Source organism: Pseudonaja textilis, chromosome 1, assembly GCF_049901715.1.
Source record: "Pseudonaja textilis isolate UNSWEBS1 chromosome 1, rPseTex1.2, whole genome shotgun sequence".
Taxonomy (NCBI): domain Eukaryota; kingdom Metazoa; phylum Chordata; class Lepidosauria; order Squamata; family Elapidae; genus Pseudonaja; species Pseudonaja textilis.
In genome coordinates, this window is record NC_141990.1 from 71,217,795 (window position 1) to 71,243,657 (window position 25,863).

Here is a 25,863-nt window from a genome sequence, read left to right on the forward strand (position 1 = left end):
TCATTAAGTGAAATAATTTCCCAGAATTGAGGTTTTGCATTAATACCATTGCATGCTTCCATGGGAATACACTCTGTTGAACTCACTGAGATGCACTTCTTAGTAAACTGCCCAAATCAGGGCTATGTCTTCTCATAAAACTCTTAACAAATATTCGGATAACACATTTTCATGTACTCAGAGCCTGCTGTTTATTTTGAATAATTAGAGAAAAGCTGTTTTAGCTTTTGGGGAAATGTTAACATCAAGAGAGAATTTCTAGAAAATTCAGATTATGTAGCCCTTTATATATCAAAGCAAATTATAGTTTGGACTGAAATGAAAAGCTCTAGGACTTTAATCAGACCAGAGCATTTTTCAATGCTTTTTAAACTGAGAAAGCAGAATAAAAATGTGATCTTTTGTCAGCTTTATTTCATTACTATGTTTTGATTTTTTAACGTTATATTAATAGCTTGAGGTTCCTTTTGCAATTGCATATTCTGAAGATCCCAACATACTTCTGTTTAATCTTCCAGTAGGGACAATTGTATATTATCTACATTGGTTTGAATATTTCGAGGTAAGTATATTCTTCCATATGTATTCAGCTCTTCCATTCTTAAGAGCTCTATTAGTACAGCAAAAAAAAAAAGAAAAGAAAAGAAAAGCCATGGAATGGTAGCTGTACTTTTAAAACTGGACATAGGATGCTCTTCAACCGATTTAACTTATGACCTTCTCAGCTGTTGGATCAAATTCTAGAGGCATTTAGCCAAGGCATAAAAAAGTAAGATGATGCAAATTGATTTTGCAGTTACTCTGTACATGTTGAGCAGGCTGTAAGGACAATTCCGTGATGTTTGTCAGATTAAAGAACTAAGTTGATTTATATTAGTCCATCTGTTCTTTATGCATTATCATGGTAAAATGTTGTGGATTGTAAGCTACCAAAACCAAGCTAATATCAAGTAGAGAAGAGACATTTCCAGGAGAAGCACTTGCAGAACTACTTTCTTCGTGTCATTACTTAGATTGTAATAGAACTTCATTACCTGGTGAGCATTTGAATTCAGTCATATATTTAAGAATATGTGTATATTATAAGATGAAAAGTCAACATTTCTCATGTTGCATGAACAATTGTATTCATAACAAAACAGCAGCACAAGTAAGAAACTGGATTATTGTTTAGAAACATACTGTTTATAGAATGCTTTATAAACATACTGTTTAGAGAATTTTTAATGTTTTGTTCAACTTTCTTCCATAACCTTCTTGATTTGGCTTCAGTTTTTAATTATTGTGAATCAGACATGTTATTGGTTAGAATTGAAACTTTATTGCAAAAACAATGCACAATATAAAAAAGAAGCTGGCTTACTAAAATTTAAAATTTCTCATGCCTGGTCTCTAAAAACATACAATTCATAATTTGCTTTCAGAACAAATTCAAAGTAAGGATTATGCTTTAAATGTCCAAGTTCATCTGACTGCATCAAATCTTTCACGTCAGGCAGATATTCGCTAAGTTGAACTCCTACAATAGAAATAGTTGTTAAGATAATTTAGATGTTTGGGCAATATGGAACTCTATAATTAATTTCAGCATAATTTATTTAAACAGGAATAATGGTTTTTCTCTCTAACATTATAGTTACACTGCATGTTAAAGCTATATATCACATTTCTGCTGCCTTTAATTTGGCCAGCAATATACTGTACTAAATTCATGGCTGCAATATTATATTCTATATATTTGATATATAACTAATATATGCATGACAATGTTTAAGCAGATTCAAATTATGTTTCTGAATATATTTCAATAAAATATACCTTCTTTTATCAGCTTTTGTAGTATTTTCACAAATATGCTGTCTTTAGATGCTTCAATTGGATCATCTTTACCTTCTGAATTGGACCAGCTACCATGTCAAAATGTAAAAGAACCAAAACAAATATACTGTAAAGATGAATAACATGCAATGTACTAATCTAACTTTTTACTGAGCTATTTTTCCCTGTGTATATATTTCTCATTTTAATTTGCAACCTTTATTATTTTCTTCAAATTTCAGCAAGTATTACATTTCTGTTTTTCAATGCAGTATTAAAATATAAAAGGATTAAATTTCATAATTTAAGGGGAAAAGCTATGGATAGATTTTTTAAAAGATTTGGAAGTATGCAAGCAGATTCTTCTACCAGAAGAAAAGTATTAATCAGGAAACAGAGTTTTCTTAGCCTTAGTGAAGCCTCCCCCAATTTGTACAGAAGGATGGAGCAGACTACAAAGTAGAGGGAAAGGCATGGTGGAAATCTACTTGGGCAATATGAAATCAACATCCATATATTTCATCAGAATTACTACCATACATATCTAGATGAAATATATAGATGGAAGAGTTAGAACAGGACTGGTCTCTCTAATATAGAATTGGCAGGGAAAAAAGCAGTATTCTTTTCTTCACCATCATTGTCAGGGATCTACAATTGAAACAATCAACTTTTAATGCAAAATTATTTAATATGTCTGTGTTGCTGCATTATACTATTGTGACTAGGACGTTTGGTCCGGTACCCAAGTATACATTCTGTCATTGACAGTTTAACTGGTCCTCTTGCCTAGACTTTCTCTATGAGAAGGTAGCTTTGCTGGATGCTAAAAGCAAGAGAATGCTGAAATTATATTCTGAATTTGAATTCAGAATCAATTAAAGACCTTAGCAAGAAAGAGGCCTGTATTCCAGTAATATATATTTTAATGCATTTTTTTAAAAAAGGGTTTTTTTTGTTAATCAATTTATTATAATATTTAATGTGGCTGACTATAATCTGTATTAAACCAGGAATTCTGGGCAAAAGGAAACACATTCCTTCTATAATACCCTCCTTCATAGCTATTTATTTCTCCTGAAAGTGGAACAGTGAACTGAATGAATGAGGAACAAAAAATCACTACCTTGTTAGGAAGTCACCGTGTGTTTCCCACAAGCCTTGGGTACTACCCAACAATTGTATTGCCATATATAGTTATAGAGTAGAGTAGCATTAAAAAAAATATGCACATCCCTATAGGGCAGGTAGTTTGAGGTATCTGATTCAGAAATGCCTTGATAATGAGGACATCTGAATAAGGATTATTTTGTATAGCTATTTATTCTAAGTAATCAACAACTGGACAACAGAAATGGTAGCATCCAATTGAGGATCAATACCTAACATGTTTCAAGATCAAGTCTGGACATAATTATGAATTCATAATTCAAAATAAGTTCTAATGAATGGATTCTTTAAACAACCTCCCCAAATTGTTCCTGAACCATATCCATAGAATTCTATCAACATATTTGTTTGGAATAGGTATTTTACACAATCCTTAGAGATTTTGAGAGGAATCACTGTTATTGTTTTTTATTCAGTCTAAAGCACAGACTTTTCATCATCTGTTCATCAACTCTTTCAATGAGTAGTTCAGAAAGCAGATTCTATTATCTGGAATGACAGACCTTCCAATAGAAAGGCAATTTCTATTTTTTAAACAAACATTTAACTGTATGGAGACTCCATAAAAAGGAACACAGTGGTATAATGGTTAAGAGCTAACAGTTGAGAAGCTAGGTGTATCTTCATTGAAACATGGATACTTTTAGTGAATCCCCAGTTTGTAATGAGATAATTCCAACCCTTTCAATAGCTTAATTAAGGATTAATAAACATATATCCTTGCATAGCCTTTCAATTGCCCAAGGAACACCTTCAACTCTATCAACTTGCCCTTTCCCTAAAGGAAATCTCTTCTTGACAGTGACACCCTGGTTTTGGAATGTTCTACCTAAGTATTCAGTTTGATATTAAAAATTGGAAGATATTGGAAGGCTACTCCAAAAAACTATTAATTGAAATCAAAGATGCCCTCAAAAGTGGAAGGAGAGATGGAAAGCAGAGCCAATCCATGAATTCCTCTGGAAGAGTTAACCTATTTTGTCTCTACCTTTTCAAGAACTGCTTGCATTCAACCTTTTGTATTATACTTGTAAGAACTGGTGTCTAAATCTATCTGTTTTTCCATTGCTCCCATCGCTTGTCAAATCTTTTGAAAATAAAGACCAAAAAATAGATATTATTTCATCTGATATTGATTTTGTGGAAGCTGCTCTAGGAACAGTTTTGCCTAAGTATGGATACAAATGTTGTAAATGAATACATTAAACAAATTAAACTGCTTTTACTTACCCATCTCTCAGGAGAGCTTTACAAAGTATTTTAAGTTTAAGATAATTTATGTCCACTTGCTCGGCCTTTATTAAAAAAAAAAGGAAACAATGTTAAATTGCATTTGAAATTTCAGGAAATAAATTAAACATTATAACCATATTTGGTTGAATATTTATGCTAGAGAAACAAGTTAACAAAGTAAGTATGTGTTTTAAAGAATATATTTCAGAAAATTGTAGGCTTAAGAAACTATGAAGCAATGTGAGAAGAACAAGGAATAAGCTACATAACAGTATTATGGGTGTTATCAAAGGTATGGGCAATAAAAGGTAAAGGTTCCCCTCACACATTATATGCTAGTCGTTTCCGGCTGTAGGGGGTGGTGCTCATCTCTTGTTACAAACCAGAACTGTCCAAAGATGTCTCCCTGGTCTTGTGGCCGGCATGACTAAATGCCAAAGGCACACAGAACGCCTTCCCACCAAAGTGATCCCTATTTTTCTGCTTGCATTTTTACATGCTTTCGAACTGCTAGGTTGACAGAAGCTGGGTCAAGTAATGGGAGCTCACTCCATTATGCGGTGCTAGGGATTAGAACTGGGCCAATGCAGGGCCAATGCTATCTGATCAATCTGAATAATACCACAAGTAGACAATAAAATGGCAGGTTAACCAGAGACTAGGAGCACAGAAGCTTGTGCAACATGTATGGTAAAGAACAGTTGGATTTTAAGAGAAGACTTTTTTCTCAGAAATGAACAGACTTGATTATTGACTTTAGGTTGTGGGTGAAATGCAATACTATCCGAATGTTCCCTTGCCATGTTTCATACAGTTAATTGAGCAACAGCCATTTGGAATGCATCTTTTCACATAAGAGCAAGATACGCCATCCCAGTTCTCCATATGACTCTACAGAATGTATCTGTACAGTGCAATCTTTGATGACTTGAGCAGTGTGTATGTATGTGTTTATCACGTGAGATTAAGCCTCTTTTTTTGGTACATCAGTGAAAGAGCATCATGTGCTGGTTAAGTGTCAGATCAAGACACAACATACCCAGATTCTAGTCTACTTTAGCCTTGGAAGCTCAACTGATCATTTAATTTGGTCACTCTTGGGTCAATCCGATCTATCTCAAAGAAAGTTGTTGTAAAGAAAAATTGTAGGAGGGCTAACGTGAACATATGAAGAAAATGTGGAATATAAGTCTAACACATGAAAAAATAATGTCATCTTCCTGAGTTGGGTAGTGAAAAAGGGTTCCTTTTACAGTATGCAGAGGAAAGGCTGCACTCTTTTTTTCCCTCCATGGACAATGCATTACCTTTTTACCAGCGTTTGTGAATGAACTATGCATATGCACTGAGGCAAACAGAGACAATGTTTAGAGCCAGTACAGTCATCAATATACCTTTACTGAGACAGCAATTATCCTGTGAAATAATCTACTCTCTGGAATAAATCATATCTTAAACTGGTGTGTTTCAGTATCTTTTATGTTAACATTTCTTAATCTTTTATTATCGTTGTTTTACAAAAGTTTATTTTGCATTTTTAAAAATAACTTTGTAAACCATTTTGGAAATTTTACAAAGAGGAAATGTCTGAAATACTGAAATAAATAAATGGCTGGAGCAGAAATTCATAAAATTATGGATAATACTAATACTACTAATAACAATACCTTCCCAAGCTGAGTCCTCCATCACTAAAAATGGATCTAACAATGATTATCTGCGTTCAGTGGTACTTACCGGAAGAACACTTAGCGGTTTTCTATCAGCGGTCATAAAGAATTTGTATAATCGTATATAGCCATTCACTCAAAATCAGTAACACACAACTGAAACTCTCATTAAATTTCATACCTGATCAATATATTCCAACAGATCCAGTGCCTTCTTGAAGTCATACTCATTAGCTTTCCGGTTCTCATCACATATGTATAGCTATTGTATAAAATAATGACCACAATAATTAGAACTTGCTGCAGGGTGGGTGGGTGGGTGTGGGTATATTTTAACTATTTTTTACTGAAATATCCCTGAATTCTACTGAGAATAAGGGAGTGGCATAAATCTTTAGATATACTTTCCATGTTCTAGCCATTGTGTGTAAGATCGATAAATGATAACTTATTCAATTCCTGTGGATGCCTATTTCACCATGGTAAATCTGGGCACCTGGTTATGAGTCATAGCATTTTATAGCATAGCAAGGAGCCTCTGTGGTGCAGTGGTTAGGGTGCAGTACTGCAAGCTACTTCTGCTGCAGCCAGCTGCCTACAATTTGGCAGTTCAAATCTCACCAGGCTCCAGGTGGACTCAGCCTTCCATCCTTCTGAGGTGGGTAAAGTGAAGACCCAGATTGTTGGGGGCAATATGCTAACTCTGTAAAGCACTTAAAGAGGGCTGTAAAAGCACTATAAAGCCTAAGTGCTATTGCTATATTAACATGACACTCGGGTTCAATTAAATAATTTTTTTTCATGTAAGTGAATGGAATAAAAACAAAAAAGCACAACTATTGATCTCAGAAACATTGCCAGTACAAGTAGTTCTTGACTTACAATAGTTCATGTAGTGACCGCTTGAAATTACAACACCACTGAAAAAAGTGGTTTATGATTGTTTTTCATACTTATAACTGTTGTAGCAACCCCATCGTCATGTAATCAAAATTCAGATGCTTGGCAACTGACTCAAATTGATGATAGTTGCAATGTCTTGGAGTCATGTGTCCCCTTTTATGACCTCCTGACAAGCAAACTCAATGGGAAAGCCAGATTCACTTAACAACCTTGTTACTACCTTAACAACTGCAGTGATTCACTTATCAACTGTAGCAAGGAAGTGAAATGGTGCAAAAGTCACTTAACAAATGCCTCACTTAGCAACAAAAATTTTGGGCTCAAATGTGACTGTAAGTCAAGGACTACCTGTACTTGAATCTTCAAATCATTATTTAATGAAACTGATAAAGCTGACAGTTTTTTTTCTGTAGTAACTTGCAATTATAAAATTACTTGCAATTTTGGATAACTTGAAGGTACTTTATATCATATTGTGGAAGTAGTAGCAATACAGAATGATGTGTGATAAACATGGAGGATAACAAATTAAGATTTATTCACCCACAATTTGTTTTATTTTTTGAATCACACAATGTACACAGCACCAAGTTATTGTGTGCAACTGCATGTCATGGGGAAAGAAACATTCAAATGTTCATACAATCTTGGGCTATTACTCTAAATACATTGATGGTTTTATGAACATGTTGTTAAAAAGTATCTGCAGCTACACAACTTACGGATCATTTTGACTAATGAAAATTTGAGGATTTCATATTTGAGAGATAGCAGAACCTTACTAAGCTGAATTGCTTTGATACAAGGAAAGTAGGTGCAACTGCAAGTAAGTAAGTAGCAACTTGGCATGGCCAATTTCCAAACAAGTGCATAATATTCAAGTCAGTGACACTCACTGTTCATCATGCACTATACATAAGACACCAATACATTGCTGCTTTGACGTCAGAATTTGACAGCAAGCTTTATACTAGCTTCAACACAAATTCTTTTTAAATGGACTCCAGTTCTCAACATTTTAGAATAATATATAATTATTTAGAAAAATATATCACAATGTTAATACATGTTGTTTTCTTTTGAAAAATGGAATTCCCTTTGGATAGATGCAAAAGTCCCATTAATTAAAAATATGCCAAATACCTCAATGAGCTGTGGGGCGCTTAAAACTGGCATTTCATTGAGAGTCATCTTTTTCTCTGCCAACAATTGTTCAGGAAGGGTTTCTTGATGCAGTAAAAAACATTCTTGTTCAATGATTTCTTGCATACATGGAAGAAGAAGAAAGAATCATTACCGGTGATAGTGGCAACAGAACCATTTCAATGAGGACCAGCATAAAGGGATTCACTGTATAAGCATGGCATAATTTTAAAGTTTAGCTTAAAATGTACCTTCAATTTTCTCATTAAGCATCACATCTGATATATTGGAAGCTAGCACAGACAGTTTACTTAATCCAAGAAGAGTTTTCTTCTTCGCAAAGTACCTCGTTTCTGTATTTGCTAAATTGTGGAGTGTTCTGTAAGCCTAAAAGTGACCAACACAGTTCCAATTAGATAAAGTTATGAAAAAGTAAAGTTATAGAAGAACAAAATGGTAAAGATAAAGGTATCCCCTGTCCAGTTGTACCCAACTCTATAGGTCAGTGCTCATCTCTGTTTCCAGAATGTTTATAGATACAGAGATATAAACTACAAAGTTGTTTTAAAAAATTGATACAGATTTCCCAAATCAGCTGTACTCGAAATTACTAGTTTATAACTAAATATTCAAATTCTGAAATGATGAGGAAAATCCTCTTTTCTGCTGAGCAGTGTCCTACAGTTACTTGGGAACAACATAAAAAAGTAAGGGTAAGAGGATAAACATTTTAAGGTTAAAATGGTCACTGAAAATGGAAAACCATCAAGATAAGAACTATTATAAAATATATTTTTGACACGCATTATTATTTAAATTTTAACTGAGCTTCTGCACAAAAGAGAAGAGACACATAATATTTAAAATAAGTTTCATAATAAGGATGAAGAACACACTAAAGAGAGAGCTGGTTTAATCTAGCAGTTAAGGCACCGGGCTAGAAAGTAGAGTTCTAGTTCCCCATGAGTTCTAGTCCTGCTTTAGTCACTGAAGCCAGCTGGCTGACCTTGGGCCAGTCACTCTCTCTCAGCCCCAACTCACCTCACAGGGCTGTTGTTGTGGAAAAAAATAGGAGGAGGAAGGTGTGTTTGATATATTCACAGTCTGAGTTATTTGTAGAAGTAATAAAAGGCAGGATAAATAAATAGTGACTGCTGCTGTATTTTTGAAGAAAATTAGATATATGTTACAAAGTGTTTATTCCCTAAGATACCTGGACCTACAATATGATAAGCATCTAAGTTTTTTGTTAATGTTTAAAATTAAACAAGTTAACCAAGTAAATTTAAGGGAAAAACGGTTGTATAAAAGTGGTCTATTAAGTACTTAAATTACTTACCCATTACCTTTGGGGCAGAGTTTGAAATAATGAAATCATCTCATAGAACCCTCTTGTTCTAAATTTAAATTATATAATTCAACCCCCAAAATTTTCTTCACCATGGTGTTACTACTGAAGAAAAGTGTTGCTAATGTGATTTACAATAAATTTTGGCAACAAAGAATACTGTTAAAGTCAAATTTAAGCTGTATGCAAAGACCCAGTGAATCTACACAAGCAGGGGTCAGAACTTTTTTTCCTCATGAAAGAAGCCTGGTCCTCCTAAATGCAACACCCCCATCCCCACAATAACCAACCAAAAGTTTGCATGATTACACAAAGATTACTACTTGTTCCTTATATTACCAATTTCTGTATGTTTCCCAAGAGAATCAAGAAAGAGGAAAGAATGTACATTGTATGCATTCCCTTGACGAAGGGAAAAGTAAGAAGCTTGTATTATTTTAAAGCGTACCTTATCCATGTCATTACTATTGATGTCATGCAACCAGCTGAGATGTTCATGAGCTTGTAAGAAGCTAGCCAGCTGGCCATGCTGAGCGATTGGCTGTGATAACAGCTTTCCTCTTTTTCCTTTTTCCAAATACCAACGAAACAGAAAATCTGAAAAATTCTAAAAAATAAAATTACATGTGCGTAAGGATCTGCTTTGCAAAGTATGGTTTTCTTATGAAACAGAATTATAGACCTTTAAAAGTGTAAAACATTCACTTCTTTTTTACAGCTTGGCTCCTAACAAGCATCTATTACTATAGTTCAATCTGAAAACTAAAATTTTTGTTCCCTCATGTCAGTGCTCGATATATTCAAACATGCAAAGGGTAATCTGTTGTCCTGGTTTAACATTATTTTCTAGCTTGCTCTGTTATTTCTAAAGCGGGAATAAAGCAGAGCCCTGAAGCAGCTGAACACATGTTGATCCTTTGCCTTCTTATGTTACACTAAAAGTTCTCATGAGACTTGATTTGCTTAATTGGCATATCTGTACCCTGACTTATAATGCATATTTCTCCAGTTCAAGTACTGGAGAATTTACCTTTTTGAATAAAGGTAAAATGGACAATTGTGGGCGACTGCGTGCAAAGCTCCCCTTGTGCGAGTGGCAGCCATCTTGTGCTCATCTGCGAAACTTCCTTTGCACAAGTGGTGGACCACTTACTTTGTGTGAGCTGAGATCACATGCACCTGCTGCTCACACAAATGGAGCTCCTCTCCCTCTCCGCCAAGCTGCCAAGCCAGAAAGGTTGGGGATCACTGCTCTAGAGAAACTACGTGCAAAAAAGTCTATTTGAAATTAAAATTATTTAATTGTTGAATTTAAATCAGGGGTCCCCAGCCCACTGTCCACAGTCCACTACCAGGCTGTGGCTTGTTTGGAATCGGGCCATGCGAGGGGCTGGCTGATAGCGAGCACATGTACCCGCTGTTCACACAAATAGAGCTCATCTCCCCACCCGCTCAGGCCACCGAACTGTAAATGTTGGGCACCGTGGACTTAAATGACAAAGCTTCATTCTGGTAAAATTTTAATACCTCACCTGATCAGCAAACTGGGTCATATAGCGTTGTAATCTGCTTTGGTTATCAGTCTGTTCACATAGTTGTACCAAAATATCAAAGTCACAATATTTTTCTGCAAGAGCAGCAGCTTGCTGGTATTGTTTGAGAACAACTGTGCAAAAATCAACAAAAACACAAAACACAACAGATCATACGTGTTTATCTTGTAATCATTTGTACATAAGACAGTATTCATTGTCAAATAAAAAAATATTTTCTTCACGATACAGTTTATGCATGAAACATCTATCAGATATTTGGACATTACACTCCCTCAAAGTAGACAGATAGTATCTTTTATTTCTATAGCAAGTTCTGCCTTTTATCTCTCTGTACTTATTTAACAGATTTATATGGTCAATCTTTTAACATAATATGATTCTGGGAGATGTATAAACGCAGCAACAATTTAAACATTGTAACTTGTCTCAAAATACTGAACCTGAATCAAAATAAAACATGAAAAAGCCAAGACTGTTATTATTCTAATATTCTACCCATGTACAACAGATTGACAGTAAGCAAAGTGAGTAATTAATAAATATTCAACAACTGTTAGAAATAGAGTTCATGAGATGAAATATAAATACGCACTCTCAAGCCATTTTATTTTTTGTACAAAGCAGTAATACAATTTAAAGAAAGAGTTCAATTCACTTTTTCTTATATTCTATGAACTCCATGGTGAATCCCGTTGTTCAAAGGGAGCTTTACTACAATCAAGGGTACTGTAAAAAGCATAAGCTGCAAAACCGGAATTTGGCAAAGTAGCAAGTAATCAAAGTGAATTATGAACTGTTCTTAATTCTTGTCTATCCATTTGTGAAGCTATAACCCAAGTTCTCAGGGATGCATATACTTTCCAAAAAATCTTGGTGGCCTCCACAAAGTCCTTCCAAAGTTGACTACCAAATTGTTACTTTTAATAGTTGAGAAAGGGGCAATTATTAAATATGCAGAGAATAATCCCATTAAGTAAAAACTTCCTCAAGTGAAGTTTGACTGCTGCTAAGTACATAGAATAGAATAGAAGAGAATAACAGAATTGGAAGGAACCTTGGAGGTCTTCTAGTCCAACCCCCTGCTTGGGCAGGAAACCCTACACCACTTCAAACAAATCCATGTCCATCTAGATTCCTGGCAACAGTATCTAAGTGGTTTACATTAATCATTCTCTGGAATGGTTCTTCAACTTGCCAGAATTGAGGGATTTCCAGGTACTCTCCCATTTAAATGATAAACAGATCTTAAAGGGCTGCATAGCTTTTTGAGATAGGCCAAAGTCAAATACATGCTGCCACCTGCTGGGCTTTATAAAGTTGCATCTAATTAAATTTAAATCAAATCGAATGCAGTTTTTGCCTATTTTGCCTAAAGCAGTTCCTGATATATCCCTGTAAGCGACCAACTATCTAGATATGCTCCTCTATCCTAACTAAAAAAAATAGCACCTGATAATTCTGACTGAATGCAAAATTACATTAGATAGCAACTCTTACAAATACTTTTCCCGGCCAATCTCTTTTTTTAAAGGAAAAGCAACAATAACTGAAAAGAATGTAACACCTTGGGAGAATTTGCTTTAGTTTCATATCCAGATTTCTGTATGGTACTATAAACCTAAATATATTCTGCTCTTCTTATCCCTCTGTCTTTTGTACCTTGCCATTTTTTATTTCATATTTGCAGTTTCATAAAACTGCAAACTATTATTAGGAATTTAAACACCAACTTGCACAAAAACAGCAGCACTTACGTAATGGTAGCAATAATTCGGTTCTTTTCTGTTCGTATTCTACCAGCAGACTGTTATAACGTTCCTGATGTTCAGGCCGGTCCACAGATTTAAGCTGAGAAACATAGCCATCCAGAAAGCAATCCAGCAGTGCCACCAGCTGTTCTGTCACGGTGCTACGAAGCTTACTATTAGCTTGTGGATAAACCTTCTTCAGAATGATTTCGTGTTGCTGCACTATTGTGGTTCGCACACCAACAGATGCTTGAGAAGAAAGACCATAAAAATATTTTGATGACATTTCTGCAGGTTGAAATTTTACCATTAATATACTACATAGATAAGTTACAGTAAAATAGAAGTGTGTATATGAATGAATTCATCGTTTGTAAAGCAAAGCAGCATTTTTCAGTAGAACGACAGACTTTCCAGCAAGAAGAATGGGCATAAAACAACCAGAAAAATTTCTAGAGCTCAAAAGTATCCACTTATGCCCCCATACTCATTCAAACAAAGTTTGTTTGTTTATTTAGATATTTATCCCACCTTTATTACGTTATAAGTAATGCAAGGAGTAAACATAATACTCCTTCCTCTTCTTATTTACTCCATAACAACTATCCTGGGGCTGAGAGAGTGTGACTGGCTCAAGGTCACCCAACTGGCCCTCATGCCTAACGTAGGACTAGAATTCACAATCTTCTGGTTTCTATTCTGATCACTGGACCATATTGGTTCTTCTAGATTTCTTCCTCTACGTTTCTTGTACAAATAATTGAATTTGCTGTCAGCATCATAGTATAATTTTGCCCCGCCAAATAAGTGCTAAGGTTAGGGTGTATGAATAACTACATCACTCCCAAGCCATGAATCAGAATACTGCTAAGTAAATTAATATGCCAACCTTAAACTTCAGGAGGTGCAATTAAGAAATGAAAGTAATTCACATTTTTTACAAACTCTTAGTTTTAGCCACAGAAAAACAGTCACAGGCATCAGAAAAACAGCACTGTCTAACAGATTAAGTAAATAAAATGGAGGGAATTGTTTAAAGTTTAATATAATACCAGGTATGTGTAAGACTGTATAACTAAGACCATATTATAAACTAGCAGCAAAATATCACAAATACCATTTTAATTTTTCTCACCTGTCCAAGGTACATACTCAGGTTCAACTTTAGTGGGATCTCTTATTTTATATAAAGGAATTTTAGATTGGCGATCTTGGATAGCAGCTTTTAGCATATCCTTCAGAAAAAAAACCCAAAGAAAATAAATCTTGTTAAAATCAATTTTATGGAATATGCCATTTTTAAAACATAAATATAATTCTTATTATGAACTCACATAGTCATTTTATAAGGATTACAGAGCATTGACAGATAAAAGGGAAGTATGCATATGCAAAGATGAATGCCTCTAGACAAAAGTCAAGTAATTTTTAATATCATAATTGAGTCAGAATTTTTTTAAAACAAGAAAAGTGCCTTATGGTTTCATATACTGGTTTCATTTTCAGCAACAGTGCATTCAAGAGTAAAAAAAAACAAACCATCAGATAGTTTAGGGAAAAAAGATTAAAGATTTCTGTTCAGATCATCTTCAGCTCATTTGGTCCAATCATTAAGATTAATTACCCACAAATCAAACAACTTGGAAACTTGACATAGGAGATTCTTGGTAAGAATCTCATTTCCAACTATGGAATAATCTCCAGGCACATCATGTGATGTCAAGGTTTTTGGTATAAACTATGTAGGTATGCCTCTTCATCAAGGCACTTGGCATATAAAATACATTGCTCTTTGAAGTAGTACTTAATCTGGCTTTTGTGATATACAACATAAAAACATAAAACAAAACATATCACACTTCTATTGACTTCTTCAAACTTAATGGACTGATCAAATTCCTTTTTCTAATTATTTAACTACCACATTTAAACACAATAGTGAATTAAGCAGTTTAAAATTCCTCCAGTGTCAGTTCAAGGAACTTAAGTGTACAGTTACAGTACTTGTCCTGCTCAAATCACAAGATCTAAAATATTTTCTCTGACTTTAATAAATATAAAATGTGCTTGATTTCTGGATAAAATAAATAAGCCGACACCGGGATGCTACTGGTGAGAGTTCCCCAACTTCACTCCATTGAGCTATCCTGCATACTCTATAAATGTGCTCCATAGGAGAATGGAGACCTTCAGAACTGATGTACAAAAATACAGAGATATGGGAAGAAAACTTTAAGTTGCACTGATGGATAGAAATCTGTTTATCTAACATTAGATATAATCAACTTTGCAGGTTTCAGTCACAATTATTAACACAGAATGTCATACCTTTATAATATTGTTTACATCAACAACTATTTCACCCCATTCCTCAGACTGAACTGATGCATCCTTCAAGACTTGTTTTTCTTTTTCCAATAAGCATTCAAAAATAGTATCTACTTGAGAAACCTAAAAAACAAAAGAATGTCACACTAGTACTCCGTTTATTGAAGACATTGGGTTTATATTTTTTTTTAAAATCACATCAGAGGTAGGCAGTCTTGCAAATACAGCATTTAATTTTTATTATGAAGGCATGACTGCCTTCTATTAAAGTTCTGTATTTGTTCCAAGCCATTTGGATTGTATCTAGGATGCTTTTAGGCTCCTCATATATTTGAAGCTTATTCATGCATAATGTGTTTCTAGATAGCAAATAATTCTTACCTCTCTGAAGAAAACATCAGCAGGTGTTAGACCTGAAGGAACGTCATCTTCTCTTTTGTTCAAAGCAATCTGTATTGCAGAGGTCACGAGATCTGGCAATCTGTAATGATAGTTCTTGAGAGCAATAGCTGCTGCTAATTTTTCTGCATGTTCACAAAGTAGTAATCGAGTTGCCATCGGCATGCCTCTTACTTGAACACAATCCAGTCGTCCAAAGAGATCAACCTTAGATAAGAGATAATTGTAAATAAAAATAACGTATGGCAGTTATCCATGTTTTTATCCGATAGCATTAGGAACTTACTTGGCGAAGAAAATCAATGTACATAGAATGTGCTTGTGACTTATTATCCAGCTGGTGGAGAATAATGATGGATGAGTTGGTAAAATTTGCTGCATCTGGACAAAAACATGATCAAGCATGTTTAAATGTTTACTTGTTTCAAATGAAGTTTGAAAATGTAATTTTACTTTTCTATTAACTTAAATATTTGATGTACACATTTTTTTCCAAAACTATCCCGTTGAATTTTTGCCTTCTTTTGCCAGTATTATATAAAGAGAATCTCACAACACATTTTTCCCTCTTTGGATCAGGCTCAGCTGCAATTTCATATAAAGATCAATAAGGACGTCAACGTCAGGAAGTCAAAAAAAAATTATGTCATCTTGAATATACTGTATACATGGTCAAACTATATTGGGTGATATAACAATTTTCTTATATAGAGGAATTCATAGCATGGAGGTTTTCTAGCTCTATTTTAGATGCCTTTACCTATTTCTTCCCATCATCTATTATTTCTGAAAGATGCATATTTGAGGAGGTGTATGCAACTGAACAAGTACAGTTTTGAATACAGAACAAACTGTCAGGTTTAGACTAATTGGATCAGTCAATGCTTGGCAGAAAATAAACTAGGTACATTTGGGTGGTTCAGAAGATACCAAAATATGGATAGAGTGAGTAAGCAACCCATATATGTGCCATCTTCTTCTTTCCTCACTAGCTCTCAGCATGGAATGTCTATAGACCTGCCTGCTCCCAATTTTCCCAACACTTTCCTTGCTTCCCTAGCCACCAGCATTCCACTATAACATATCCTGCCAGTAATCTTCTCAATGCTTTCCCTCTCTTTCTCCTAGGTGGCTTGTCCTAGTACCTTCCCAATGCCCTTCCCTTTATCCCTCCCTCTTGGTCATGTTTCAGAATGCACTCTACATTCATTTCAGGCAAAAAATCAACAGGATTGGCTATACCTTTGGATTTATATTTAAATGCACCAAGACAGTCCCAGTGGGAGAATAGTGATGTAGAATTCTTTAGAATATTCTGCAATGCACAGGAATTCCAAATCATCCAAGGCAAAAATAAAAGAGGCCACTTAAAATTCTAATACTCAGTATTCTCTGCTATAGATTCAAAAAGGGAAAAAGAAATACAAAACCTTCCACAGGTTGTGACTGTATGTACACAGCTGACATACAAGGAAAACATTTCCTTTTCCTCTGAATACTCCTGGTTTTTGCATGTAAAGTTTCCACTCCGGTTCTCAACACAAAGAAAAAATTCAAAAATCCTCTGATGCGTATAGACAACGCTAGGGGTATGGATAAGCTGCTCGGGGATATGCTGCTTAGTTTAAGTGAGATGCAGGGCAAGCCTGTTGAATTTTTCCTGTTGCTTGAAGTGAATTCCAGAACGTGGTCAACATTCTCCAGCAACAATCCCAGAGGGAGGAGAAAGAAGGGACAGGACAGATACGAGATGGGAGAAACGAAGACTAGCCAGTGGAATATGCCAAGGTGGGACATCAATAGTGGCAGCAGAAGAAAGGGGAGAAGGGAAGAAATGAAAAATGCAAGGAAGGATCAGAAAGTGGGCAGGCTAGTGAGATATCTTGCAATGGGACATTGGACTAGCTGAAGAGTTAAAGAAGTTGGGAAATTGGGGACAGCTGGGCTGCCATGGTAGGACATACTGCATGGAGAAGGGAATTGTTACAGTAGTTGTGCACTCCACCCCAGCCCGGTATTAATTTCCATAGCTGCTCCAGTCTCCTTTTCATTCTAAACCACTTCTGCCTACAACATCCCTATTTTAGTTCATGCAAAGATCAAAATATTTAGCATGTGTGTTTTAATTCAGGCATAAACTATCAGTAAACACCTTTTCCATGCATATCCATAACAACATTGCAATGCACCCTGTGAAGGGCTACCCTTGAAGTATACTTAATCCAACATAAAACAAATACGTGTATTGTTCTGCTTTTTATATGCAAGAATCCATACCTTCAGGTACAGATTCAGCCCACCGTGGATCAGATGTAGGATAATCATCTATTAATTCTTCACTGATTTGTATTACGGCTCTATCAAGTTCAGCATCAGGACCGAAATCTGCTTGCTGGGGAAAAAGGTCAGCAATTGTGGCATTTGCACCCTTCACATCCTTCCTGCAATGAACGAAAAGGCACTGTAAGCCAACCGTTATAATGAGATATTAACTAGGGTAACTTAATTGTGATAGCACTCTTTTCTAGTTGAGCTTCCCCATTTTATATGCTGCGTTAATGAAAAGTTATGGGATATTTTGAAGCCCTCAACTGAAATTGTTGGTAATGTCACCTAAAGGACTACTGTATTTGCTGCACAAGAAAATTCTACATCCCAAATGTCATATTGCTATCAAACTACAAGGAACTGTAATGCAAATCACCTTTGTTGTTTATGAATTCTTTCACATGGAGAACACTTGCTGAAAGCTTTATAAAGATCACATTCAGAATGTAATTCAGAACAACAAATACAATTTTTTTTTTGCATGATTGGAAAAATTTCAGATGATATGATCTTCCTTAGTTTATTCATCAAGTTCAGAATGGGTGCCCATTCCTATTAGAATGTATCTTTGTTTAGTTTGAGATGGGTAGAAGGCAGAAGGTGAAAATTGATGACTAAGCCAAAAATAAATGAAAATAATAGCAATAGTTTAGAAATAAACTCCTAAAGCAGGGGTGTCAAACTTGTGTCGTCACGGCAGCGTCTCATGACATAGCGGAACTTCCCCCCCTTCACTAAACCAGGTATGGGAATGGCCAGCACGTGATACATCTGGCCCGTGGGCCATGAGTTTGACAGCCCTGTTCTAAAGTCTACACAAAGGAAAAATTGATGGCTACACTAAAAGCAAGAGGCTGCTACAAAAATGTAAATATCAAAATAGGGGCAATTACTCTTTTCTCTATTCTGCAAGTGGGAGCCCCTGGGAATTGGAAGAGGTATAAACCTCTCACCCTGTGAAACATATTCTGTAAATATATGGAATAATATTAAATTATTCTGTAAAATAAAGCTCTAAAATGTCATTCTCAATGCTCAGACATAACTTGCTTATATGAGGCTAAGCTTGGGCTAGGAGGGAAGAATGTGATAATTGACTCATGGACCTGCCAGTAAAAGCCTAGCAATGCAGAATACCTTCCAGATACCAGAATCTTCAAGAGAAAAAAAATTAAAGACAGAATTTCGATGGTGTGTGTAGGAAGAATCTGAAGGATGCTCAGAGTCCTATCTAAGGAAAATAGGACTGTGAAGAAGGCAGATTAAGAATATAGAGAGTGGCAGGAAAGGCAAATATTGACAGATTACAAATATGTTGTAATGTTAAGTGAACTTAGTTACCATCCATTTTAAGTTATTTAATAAAAGTTCATTAGTTTCTTTGAATGTTAGGAAACTGATTGTGTCATCCTATTCTGTACTTTCCCCACTTAGTCATGTTAATTCAAAGACATGAAGAAAAGGGTTTGTTGGAGGCAGCAAGATTAAGAAATCCTATACAATGTAGACTATCTCCCCAAAATGGGATTTTGCCTTTATTACTTTATATGCAATACATTAAGATTTTGAGAATGCAACTGATCTATGTGTACTAAAACTCTTGTGCCTGTAACTTTCAACTGGGTGAAATAATGTATCACAGAGCAACAATTTTTCAATCAAGGTACTTCAAATGATCTAATTTACAGAATGCATCCAAAATCCATGGGATTGAAATTTGACAAATTTGTAGTCGTTTTAGTGCTACAATCCAGAGGTTCAGTAAACCAGCCCCACTCTAGCCCTCTAGAGATTGGGTAGACTGGCCCCTCCTCTGGCTGATGGAGAACAGGTAGACCGGTCCTATCCTAGCCCTGCAGAAGCTAGGTAGACAGATCCTACTATGGGCTGCTGGAGACTGGTCAACTGTGAACAAGCTGTCAGGAAGTCAGAAATTGCTCCCGCTCCCACTGATATTTGGCCTTGGTCATTTTGTTTCTCTATTTCGGTAAGAAAATATTTTTGAAATGATGACCATGGGTCATGGGTTTTCTAGTTAGAACATAAATCTTGGGTTTTGAATTCACCACTCATAAACAATACATTTCCTGATTAACTTTTTAAGTGTACAGAACACTCAATAAAAGGCAATATTAAAATTTTCCTTATATTATACCACTGATGGCTTATTTAATATAGTATTTGTTTAGTACCTGCAAAACTGCAAAAAAGAAGATTTTAGCATTTTAGTTTTATCTTCTTGAGCTACAATATCCATTCTAGAAGAGCCATCAAAACCAATGCTCTAGAAAAGTAGAAAACAAAGGAAAGTTGAAGCATTATTCAACTACAAAAATATCTCAATAAAAATAAGTATGTTTGGCTAAAGATTCTGAGGGAATTAAATGCCAGGCAATACTTTCCCCTCTTCTCTTTCAGGGTTCCAATTGGTTATTACCTCATCATTGGGCTCAGCTACAGAACAGGCTAAAGAATCCTCAATGTCTTCAGGAAGTAAAGAAGTGGTTTCCTTGGAACATATAGTTACAAGTCCGCTTTTCTGAACAAAAAAAATGGGAAGTTGAGCAGAACAACCTGCTCCTAAGATTTTATCACCTAAAGTACAAAAAAAGAGAAAAGGATACATCATCAACATCATTTTGACCAAGGTTCAATATGTTTTGGGTGACAATTCATTCTACTTGAATGGAAGTAGAAAGTAGTATTTGAAAAAGTATTTGATTCCACATTTGAGTATTCTTTGATCTTCAACTGTCACTGGATTTTCAAGCAATGATTGTGACAAGGAACAAGTCTTCAGAATTATGGTTAATGTGTGAGCTACAACCTTTGCTAAACTAGTCAGAGATTATCCATGCTTTATTTATATCCCAAATTAATACTGTAATGTAAAGGTAGTCCTCACTTAACAACCATTTGAAGTTAAGAAAATACTGAACAAATGGCAGTTATGAGTAGCCTGTGAAAGGCAGGGCTGATGAAATGTGTGGACTTCACTTAATGACCATAACAAGATTACTACAACTACTGTTGCTAATTGATGCAGAAATGTCATGTTTCACCTAATGACATATGGCCATCTTTGAAAACTGCTTGAAAGTTGCAACTGGTGCAAAATGCAGCAGTTAAACTGCTGCCTGGTGCAAATTTAGGAATCACATGACGTCTGTGCTGAAAAATTGGTGGCCAATTGCTACTCATAATTTAAGGTGCTGGCACTAACTTTTAAAGGCCTAAATGGCTTAAGAGTGATTGAAAAACTGTTGTTTCTACTATAATCCCTAAAACATCAACATCTGCAGATGAAAGATGCCCCCATAGGACAAAGCTTCTCTTGCTTGATCATGGCGTGGAAGCAGTAAATGGCTGTCTCCTTCTCTTATTGTTTTTGACTTTGATTCATGGAAGTTACATATGGTGATACTTTGGAAAAGAAAAATCTACATCCATAAGAATCAATCAGTAATGCAACAAGTTTTATTTTTAAATTTCATAATTACCCCAGAACTTAATCATTAGTCAATAGTAAGGGGAACAAGAATCTTTGCTGCAGTTCTGGAGAAAGACTGAACAGTTTCATTAACTTTTGTTAAACAGTTTGCATTTATTAATATTCTCACCCTGGGCACTGAAAGTAATCTTTTCCTGTGGCAAAGAGGTTCTTCCTGTTCCAGTTGAACAAGCAAATACCTCATTTTCCGTGTAAAGACAGGCAAAATGGCTGGAAAAATCTGGGACTATTAAATGACACACTGGTTCTTCAGGCTGAAAAATACAACATTAAATATTACAAGAACTATTATTAAGCATTATTAAGAGCAGCAATACTATCATGTAGGTAGGCCTGGCATACATACAAAATATTAATAAATTTGATGCCTGGAAAGGAATAGATTATAAATTACATTCCTATAGTTTTTCATAATGATACACCATTCTTATATTCGTTACAGTTCTACAATCTTACTGAAACACACATATACTTTTTGCTAATGTGTATAGAATACAGACTAGTGATAAATCCTTTTCTAGATCACATGTAATCCAATCTGATACATGAGTTATATATGTAGTGGTATATACTATAAAATAACGGATTCTCAATTTCCCAAACTGAATTATCCAGAGTTCAATTTCCAAAGACTTATAGCATCAGTTTCTTTTCTTTTCTTTTTTTACATTTACATTTACAAATTAAATTACTGGTTCTATTTTTTTTAAATCTTTAGTTATGCCATTTTTAAAAATTCAGGTATTATTTAAATAACATTACAAGAGAAAAGGAAGTACAACAGCATGTTTCTATGGACATAGTTCAATCAGTTTTTTTTTCACTTTCACAACCAATCACTTGAAATTATATTCTATAAGTATGTTTAAAATCAGAAGCATCAAAAAAGCATAAAACAATGCCAATTACCTGAAAAGGTGGGTTATACTGAGTGACCTCTACAATCACATTATCAGATGTGGGATAACCATTATCTTCTACAGTTATCAAAGTATAGTAAACAAGGCAGGGAGTGTCACCAAGATGCCATGCTGCTGCCAAAATAACTAGTCCATCACTACTCATTGGAAAAGACAATTATCATAATTACAAATTGTTGTTCAGAAATATCAGATGATGAAACAGTAATTTTTCAAATATATATTAACCTCTTTGCTTGACTTAAAAAAAACATTCTTAAGATTTTTACATGGTGTATAAGCCCAACTTACTGTATTTAAACTTGTATTTTATTTATTTATGTGTGATAGAATCTATTTCTTGGCTTTGTTGAAAGTTATTTTATGAAGCTCAGATACTATATATTTTTTAATTTTATGTTATGTGTTTTGGCAGTGAGCATACATAATATTTCTTCCTCCTATTTTTCTCATAACAACCCTGTGAGGTGGATACGCTGAGAGAGAATGACTGGCCCAAAATCCTCCAGCAGCTTAAATAAATTTAAATAAATAAATATATGAAGACTGAAGGATTTTTTTCACTCTTGCTTAACCAATTAAATAGTGTTTATTCCTGTGTTTTAATTATTATTTTTGGTTAAATTATATTTTCCTGATTGTGTGGATAAGGAGATAATATTTTGATTGGAACAGTGTCCGAATTAGTAATACTACTAGAAATATGAATCTGTAATACAGCTCACTTTCTAAATAGGAACTTACCAATTTTGCTGCAAGTCCAAATATTGCACATTAATATCTTCTTTAATGTCCCCGTAATTGCTTTCTGATCCCTGTACAAATAATAGATTGTTAAAAATGCCAGAAAGAAGGAAACTATATATTATGTTACATATATTGGTTCTTACCCATATTGATTCCGTGATATTTTCTTTAAGTATTCTGTTTATATCCCAGCTGAGAACTTGACGTTCTGCATTGTCTTCTATTTCCCATTTATAAAGATTTGAGTTGGTCATGGCATAAAATCTTGAATCATCTTCATCCCAAAAAACACTAGAAAGCTGAGTTAGATATAAATTAGAGATAAAATATCAGTGTTTAATATACTGCAGTTCTCTGTTGGAAGTTCAAGTTAAGAAAACAGAAAAGCTTAAATTCCCCCCCAGAAAAAAGACAAATATACCATAGAAACAAGGATAAAATTAAAAAATAGCACAAATATGAGAGTACTGCAAAGTTATTCTGTCAAATCTTGAAATATATTCTAGACAGCATCAAAATTGTATTAAAATATAATGCAAATAGTGGGAAAATATGGTATCAAAAATCATAGAGAAAAACTGTTACACTAAGCTTCCTAATCTGAAAAATTATCCCTTATTACTGTCCTGGTGCCTTTAAGGAGGTGGAAGAAGGGATGAGGATTGCTCATGGAAGGTATGCTTCCCAAGATTTCCTATTATCTCTTCACCTTTAAACAACCCCCACAAAACCTGAATTGGTGCAAAGAAACAATCTTTGGGGGTAGGGACTGAACACTCTGGCACACTGTTTTTCTTCTCAGCCTTAATTTTGAACCAAAAATACTAATGTAAGGCCATTTTGTTGCTGCATTTCAGTTGGGGATCTTGAGGTCTTAAGGAACTAAATATAAATTTAGTTGGGGAAAAGCTGCCTGTAGTTGTCTATCAACTGTTCTAGGGAATCTGTCTGCACTGAGTCCTGTTGTAAAACATTCCTTTCATGTGAGAGAAATTGGGGGGAAAACCAGCATTAAAATTAAAATACTTTTATTTTTAAGACTTACTTCTTCATCGTTACTAGGTGACAAAATCCCAAGCAGTGAAGAAACTTTTCTACCTATTCCAGAAAACATGCCTTGTCCTTGAGCTAAGCCATGTTGGTAAATCTTCCCATTGCTATCAGGTGTAAGTCGGATAAACTGACTCCTTGCCGAGGATAAAATAAAGCTTCCGCCCTAAAAGAAAGTTCTGTTCAGTTTTTTTGGAAAAACTATATTGATATTTTGCTTTTAAAAACAGACTAGCTAACCAACTTCAAAATGATAGTTCTATTTCATTTTATATATAACTAGTGAAAAAATAGATTTCAGAACTTTTACTAAATTGTCATAAAGCATCTTCAATGTACCTTTACAGCTGTAAGAAAGTTATAAAGAGCACCGCCAAAATCCATATTTGTCTCAGTATAGGAACTTTCGTGCACGAGGCTGGGCCAGTAACGTATTGTTCCTTCACGAGTGGCAGCCATTACCACAAGGGACTTGCAAATATAAAAATATATATATACATGTTAATTCTATTATTTAGAATTCACATCAGCCTAAGTCTCAAGGTCTAAATCTGTTGTAGTATAATGTAAGAAAAAAATAAATTTCTAGCCTGCTGAGAATTATAAACTTGTCAGATATAAATTTATATCTGTGTTGCAGTGTCTACTAACAGAGATTTTGCAATATATGATCCTCCATTGAGTCTAAATAGTTTTTTAAATGTAGAAATACAGATTTTAGGTGCATTACAAACTACAACAACTTTACAGAGAGAATAAACCAAAGAAGTGTTTTTCTAAGAAAAAAGTCAATGAAAATGAGCAAAAATAAGTGAGTTGAGTAATTAGCTACAATGCCCCCTGACTTCCTAGGAGAGAAGATACAAAAATAGATTTTTTATTTAATGATTTAACCAGCCAGAAGGGAATATTTTTAAAGTTTTTCTTAAATATTTTTACAGAATAAAAAGACAAATTTAAAGAAAAAAGGAAAGTGGAATGATTATTAAAGCAGAGGATTAGTATGGATTGAAGTCTTCCTTAATTTAATCCTAATATCCGATTTGCATCTCAGAATAAGAATGTTTTAATAGTCACCCTAGGACATAGTTTTAGAGCAGAGGTCGCCAACCTTTTGGATCTCCAGGACCACCAAACTCATAATTTTAAATCCCGGGGACTACTAATATGAATTGTGACTGATGGTGGCTTGCTGACATTCTCCCCCCCTCCTCTCTCTCTCTCACACACACAGAGGCAGGGGTGGGACTCAAATTTCTTAACCAGTTCTGTAGGCATGGCCTAATTTGTGGGGGGTGGCCTGGTGGTCATGTGACTGGCTGGGCATGGCTTTTATGTAAATATTATAAATATTTATATAAATATTAAAATTTGCTAGCAAGCAAACTCACAAAATTACCTCGCAACACACCATGTATGTAAATATTGATTATTATTTTTTTATAAAAAAGAGCAACTTTAATCCAAAATCAGGCAAAGCAGGCAGGCAGATTGAATTGCTCACAGAATCACAGATTCACTTCGAAAGATCTGTTTCTGCCATTGGCTATCTGATTCTGTAACTGAATAATAGAACCTTCAGTCCTAAGGAAGGTTCGGCGATCTAAAGATTAGCTAGAAAGCAACAAATCCAACAATTTCCTGCTTTCTAGCTAATCTAAATCTCCTGGCACAGCAGAACAGCTGATGGTCGGAAAAAGGAAAAATAACAACTTAACGGGCAAGTTTGCCAGGTAAGGAGTGAGGAGGCAGGGTGGATTCCCTTGGGCTATGTGGGTGGCGCAGCCTTGTGTTCCTGTGCAGCCTGGATTAATTGCTTGGGGGAGTGCTCTGGGGGTGACATTTCTCTGTGGACCACCAAAATTTTTTCACAGACCACCGGTGGGCCACAGCCCACCGGTTGGCGACCACTGTTTTAGAGCACCACAAATAACATAACAGAATGACTATTTAAAAACCCCCAAATAGTGCTCTGAATCACTCTAACATTT

The 25,863-nt window shown here is 35.0% G+C and overlaps 1 protein-coding gene across 1 annotated transcript in view; it reads right to left on the reverse strand.

Annotated features, from left to right (window-relative positions):
• Nucleotides 1–1,298: 1,298 nt before the first annotated feature.
• The window catches only part of NUP133 (nucleoporin 133), a 34,632-nt gene continuing 10,067 nt past the window's right edge, over nt 1,299–25,863 (reverse strand). The window contains exons 5-26 of the mRNA XM_026705179.2: nt 24,212–24,343; nt 23,868–24,038; nt 22,966–23,121; nt 22,820–22,890; nt 22,065–22,212; nt 21,265–21,409; nt 20,082–20,239; nt 19,837–19,928; nt 17,594–17,757; nt 15,603–15,697; nt 15,299–15,523; nt 14,918–15,040; nt 13,725–13,824; nt 12,596–12,838; nt 10,818–10,951; nt 9,734–9,892; nt 8,189–8,324; nt 7,938–8,056; nt 6,073–6,153; nt 4,219–4,283; nt 1,819–1,907; nt 1,299–1,519 (exon numbers count right to left, since the gene is read on the reverse strand). Of these exons, the coding sequence (XP_026560964.2) occupies nt 1,380–1,519; nt 1,819–1,907; nt 4,219–4,283; nt 6,073–6,153; nt 7,938–8,056; nt 8,189–8,324; nt 9,734–9,892; nt 10,818–10,951; nt 12,596–12,838; nt 13,725–13,824; nt 14,918–15,040; nt 15,299–15,523; nt 15,603–15,697; nt 17,594–17,757; nt 19,837–19,928; nt 20,082–20,239; nt 21,265–21,409; nt 22,065–22,212; nt 22,820–22,890; nt 22,966–23,121; nt 23,868–24,038; nt 24,212–24,343 (2,946 nt within the window). The 3' untranslated portion in view covers nt 1,299–1,379. The remainder of the gene's footprint in view (nt 1,520–1,818; nt 1,908–4,218; nt 4,284–6,072; nt 6,154–7,937; nt 8,057–8,188; nt 8,325–9,733; nt 9,893–10,817; nt 10,952–12,595; nt 12,839–13,724; nt 13,825–14,917; nt 15,041–15,298; nt 15,524–15,602; nt 15,698–17,593; nt 17,758–19,836; nt 19,929–20,081; nt 20,240–21,264; nt 21,410–22,064; nt 22,213–22,819; nt 22,891–22,965; nt 23,122–23,867; nt 24,039–24,211; nt 24,344–25,863) is intronic.